This window comes from Orycteropus afer, unplaced genomic scaffold, assembly GCF_000298275.1.
Source record: "Orycteropus afer afer isolate SDZICR_OR568_19922 unplaced genomic scaffold, OryAfe1.0 scaffold00036, whole genome shotgun sequence".
In the NCBI taxonomy this organism is placed as follows: Eukaryota; Metazoa; Chordata; class Mammalia; order Tubulidentata; family Orycteropodidae; genus Orycteropus; species Orycteropus afer.
The window spans coordinates 11,947,530-11,953,010 of record NW_006921623.1 but is presented as its reverse complement, the minus strand read 5'-3'; the positions used below and the strand labels follow the sequence as shown (position 1 = coordinate 11,953,010).

Sequence of the window (5,481 nt, the reverse complement as noted above, 5' to 3'; positions counted from 1 at the left end):
TATATATATATATATGTATATTTATACACACACACACACACACACAGTGATTGAGTCTATTGTGACTCATAGCGACCCTTTCGGACAGAGTGGAACTGCCCCCTTAGAGTTTCTAAACCTGTAAATCATCACAGAAGCAGGCTGCCTCATCTTTCTCCCGTAGAGTAGCTGGAACCCTTCAGTATTGTAACTTGCAACTTGAATAGTTTCTTCAGTTCTTTCAGCTGGTGAAATGCTGATCATGTTCTTCCATTTTGGTTTTCTAACTCTATATCTTTGTACATTTCCTTTATAATGCTTTACTTTGTCTTCTGGATCTGCCCTTTGAAATCTTCTATTCAACTCTTTTACTCATTCTTTCTTCCATTCTCTTTAGCTACTCTATGTTCAAGCAAGTTTCAGAGTCTATTCTCATATCCATTTTGGTCTTTTATTTCTTTCCTGTCTTTTTAATGATGTTTTGCTTTCTTCATGTATGATACCCTTGATGTCATCCCACAGCTCATCTAGTGTTTGGTCTTTATGTTTAATTCGTCAGATCTGGTCTTGAGATGATCTCTAAATTCAGGTGGGATATACCAAGATTGTACTTTAGCTCTTGTGGACTCGTTTAATTTCCTTCACCTTCAGCTTGAACTTGCATATGAATAATTGATAATCTGTTCCACACTTGGCCCCTTGCCTTGTTTTGACTGATGATAGTGAATTTCTGCATTATCTCCTTCCACAGATGTTGTCTGTGTGATTCCTGTGTATTCCATCTGGCACAGTCCACATGTATAGTCACCATTTATGTTGTTAAAAAAAGGTATTTCCAATGAGGAGGTTGTTGGTCTTGCAAAATTCTGTCATGCGATCTTGGACATAATTTCTGTCATCAAAGTCATATTTCCCAACTGCTTATCCTTCTTTGTTTCCACCTTTTGCATCCAATAATGAGTAATTATCAGTGCATTTGGTTGCTTGCGTGATCAATTTCAGACTCCAAAAGTTGGTAAAAATCTCCCATTTCTTCATCTTTGCCATTAGTGGTTGGTGCATAAAATTGAGTGATAGTTGTATTAACTGGTCTTCCTTGTAGGCATATGGATACTATCCTACCACTGACAGTGTTATATTTTAGTGTAGATCTTGAAATGTTCTTTTTGGCAATAAATGTGATACCATTCCTCTTCAATTTGTCATTCCCAGCATAGTAGACCATATGATTGTCTAATTCAAAATGGACAAGTGATACTTTATATGTTTCTATTTCATTTTTGACCATTTCTGGTTTTCCTAGATTCATACATTGTACATTCCACATTTAGATTATTGTTGGATGTTTACAGCTGTTTTATTCTCATTTTGAAAACATACTCTATGACAATTAGATTGTTTCACAACTGCATAGGTTTTATATAATCATTAAAAGTAAAAACTTAGAAAGATAAGGCAATTACAGTTTTTGCTAATGATAAGGAAAAACATTAATTATTAATATATATAAGCATTAGGAAGTAATAGTTGTTATATATTAACAATATTTTTTTCTTTCAGTAACCCAGCATCATTCAGTTACTTATATTTACTTACATCATTCAGTTACTTACATCATGCAGTTACTTACATCATATAGTTACTTACATTTCAGTCTTAATCTGCTTTGTAAAATGTAGTATTCACTGGAGTCTTGTCCTAATGGTATTGTGGCATTGTGCCATAGTTGAGACTGTGTAATGGAAAAGTGTTTCTGGTAGCTTTTTGGACAGAATTCAAGAATTGTTAAACTAAATTCTAAATCTTAATGGCTCATGTTACAAAAGGCTCTAGTGAATTATGTGCTTTTTGGTTTTCCATCTTCTTGTGTTCAGTAACAAGAAGATAACATCATTATGGAGAGCTAGGCCACTTTATCTTATGACTTTGAACTTTCTAATATTGATGTATGAAGCACAGATACAGTACTTATAAGTACTGAGTTGTAGATAAGTGATAAGGGTAAGGTTTAGAGGCATAGGTGTGAAACTTTGGAATTTGAGTCATAAATGGAATCAGTGATTTTTTTTCCTTTTGTTTTGTCTCTAGGAAGCAATTATGAAGCCTCTTGATCATAAGAATCTGGATCTTGATGTCCCATACTTTGCAGATGTTGTGAGGTGTGTTTATGTGTTGTTGTGCTGTTATGTGCCATCGAGTCGGACCTGACTCATAGCAACCCCTTCTTGGGTGTCTGAGGCAGTATCACTACAGAAGTAGATTGACCAACCTTCCTTCTGAGGAGTAACCACCAGCCTTCTGGTTATCAGTCAAGTGCCTTAGGCACTGCTCTACCAGAGCTTCCTTTGTTTATATAAGTAGTAAAAAAGAATTAATTTTATGTGATTGATGTGTGATTTGTAAAATTTCAGTTTAATGATTTTTTTTTAAACTAGAATTTCTTTTCTCTGGAAATATTAAACATAAAGTTGTGTTTATCATTAGTTTTCAAACTTCTTTCCCTTTTATTTTTCTTTCCTACAGCACAACAGAAAATGTTGCTGTGTATATCTGGGAAAACCTCCAGAAATTTCTTCCTGTGGGAGTGCTATATAAAGTAAAAATACATGAAACTGACAATAATACTGTAGTTTATAAAGGAGAATAGATTTTAGGGATTAATATTGTAGAAAGACTAATTACTTTCTATATTTGAAAATTATCTCTGCCCCAATGGAGTATTAAGAAGTCATCATATAATAGTTGTACCTTTATATTGTATTTTGGAGTGACTGATGTATTGAAATTATTGTATATTTAAATACATTTTACCACATTTCTAATGTATCTTGAATATCATTTAGAGTCTCTTATGTATAGATTAAAAATCATTTCCTTTTCAAAATAAAAATGTTTTTGTGTGGAATTATTTCAAAGCAAAGGAGATCTGTTTTTGTTATTAATTTCTCCATTATCTCATTTTTGGTGTCCATTTTTTCTACATGTATATAGCTGGTAAAATGTTTTAAGATTTATAATAGGTATATCTTAACAAAAAATAGAATATAGGAATACAGGTGACCACAAAGTCTGGAATCATAGAATACACACACACATACACACACATATTTTTTGCTAATTAAACTTTGTATGGGCTTATTACTTACTGACAGTAATTATAGTTATCAGCTGTGCAACCCTACCCTTAATCAATGTGATATTTCCATCATCCTTAAAACCTTCATTCTCCCTCCTCCCTACCCCAAAACTACTGATAAACTTTATTTTACATACATTTATCTTTTCTTGTCTTTTTATGTAAGTGAGGTGCTAAAGGAGCAGGGAGGCAGCATCTTTTGACCTCCTCTAACTACCCAAGAGGAAGACAGAATCACTATCAGCAGCCCAAAGCCCGACTTGCCGCCACCCTCCAGTCCTCTTACAGACCTTGGCACCAACTGTCCCTCCCATGGCACCCACCACCTCTTTGCTGGGTTCAGTAATTCACTGCAGTAGCCACACAGAACCCACAGATTATGCTTTATTAGGGAAGCAACAGGCTACAATTCAAGTTCAGGAACACGTTCAGGATATAGTTCTTTGATCAGGACAGTCTCCTCTCTGCTGTGCCCTTAGACACACCTCTCTGGCCCTTGGCCTCTTGGTCCAATCTCTGCCTCTGTGGCCAGGTAAACCTGCTGCTGTGTCCCATGCCTCTTGATTCCACTGCTGCCATCTCTCAGCCGGGCATCTCAGCCAGGCGTCTCTCTCAGCTGGCAGTGAGATTCTGCTCTGCCTCTAGGAGGGGTCATTTTAAGCCTTACAGAGTGGCAAAACTAACCAATCCCAATATCGGAGTTCTACATACCTGAAAGAGAGCAAACTTTCCCAGAAGATTACTTCATGCTGTTCCAACAGAAATACCTCAGATGGATGACTTTAACAATCAGGAGTTTATAAGCAGCTACTCACAGTAATCCTGTAGGAGTTACAAAGACCATAGCTACAAAAGCTGTACTGTATAATTCACTACACCACATGAGGTCATACAATATTTGTCCTTTTGTGATTGACTTATTTCATTCAGCATAATGTCTGTATTGCAGCATGTATCAAGATTTCATTTCTCCTAGCTGTACAGTATTCCATTGTATGTATGTACCACATTTTGTTTATCCATTTGTCTTTTGATGAGCATTTAGGTGGTTTTCTCCTTTTGGCTATTGTGAATAATGCTGTAATGAACATCCGTGTAAAATCCCTGAGTTTCTGCTTTGAAGTCTGTTCCACATAGGGGTAGAATTTTTGAGTCATATGGTAGTTCTGTTTTTAGTTGTTTGAGGAAGCGCCGTACTGTTTTCCACAATGGCTGTAACATTTTGCATTCCCACCAGCAATGGGTAAGTGTTCCAGTTTCCCCGTATCTCACCAACCTTTGTGATTTTCTGTTTCTTTTTCTTTCTTTTTTTTTTTTCATCTTAACCATCCTAGTGGGAGTGAAGTGGTATCTCATTTTGGTTTTGATTTGTGCCTTTCTGATGGCTAATGATGCTATGCATGTTTTCATGTGTTTGGTGGCCATTTGAATATCCTATTTGGTGAAATGTCAATTCAAGTCCTTTGCCCATTTTATGATTGGGTTATTTGTCTTTTTGCTCTTAAGTTATTGAAGTTTCATATATATTTTGGTTATTATATATTCTTGTCAAATATATGACTTCCATTGGTAGCTTGTCTTTTCACCTTTTTGGTAAATCTTTTGATGAGCAAAAGTTTTTACATTTTATGAGGCCCTATTTATTTTGGAGGGCCAGAACAGATGGGCAGGCTGGGAAGTGGTGGCAGCTGGCTTTGGAGGGCTGGAACAGGTAGGGCAAGCCAGGAAGTGGGAGTGGAGCAGTTTGGAACAGCTGAGGAAGATGAATTTGTCTGTCAGTTTGTTGTCCTGTGGTGGCTTGTGTTGATGTGAGGCTGGAGGCTATGCCACTGGTGTTTCAAATGCCAACATGCTTACCAATGGTGGACAAGTTTCAGCGAGTTTCTAAACTAAAACACTCGGAAGAAGGAAGAGGACATCCACTTCTCAAAAAACTGACCAGTGAAAATCTTATGGATAGCAGTGAAACAAACATTATCTGATACAGTACTGGAAGATGAGTCCCTCAGGTTGGAAGCTACTCACAATATGACTGGGAAGGAAATGCCTCCTCAGAATAGACCCAGCTATAATGATGTGGATAGAGTAAAGCTTTCAGGACCTACATTTGCTGATGTAGCATGACACAAAATGAGAAAAAACAGCTGCAAACATCCATTAATAATAAGAACATGGAACGTATGAAGTATGAATCTAGGAAAATTCAAAGTTGTCAAAAATGAAATAGAACATAAAGATTGCTATCCTAGGCATTAGTGAGCTGAAATGGACTGGTTTTGGCCAGTTTGAATCAGACAGGCTTATGATCTACTATGTTGGAAATGACAAAGAGAAATGGAGTGGCATTCATCATCACAAAGAATGTT

At 36.5% G+C, this 5,481-nt stretch overlaps 1 protein-coding gene across 1 annotated transcript in view; it reads left to right on the top strand.

The window, feature by feature from the left end:
• The window catches only part of PTS (6-pyruvoyltetrahydropterin synthase), a 19,930-nt gene extending 17,304 nt beyond the window's left edge, over positions 1-2,626 (top strand). Inside the window, exons 5-6 of the mRNA XM_007936539.1 lie at positions 2,068-2,138; positions 2,503-2,626. Of these exons, the coding sequence (XP_007934730.1) occupies positions 2,068-2,138; positions 2,503-2,626 (195 nt within the window). The remainder of the gene's footprint in view (positions 1-2,067; positions 2,139-2,502) is intronic.
• Positions 2,627-5,481: the final 2,855 nt, after the last annotated feature.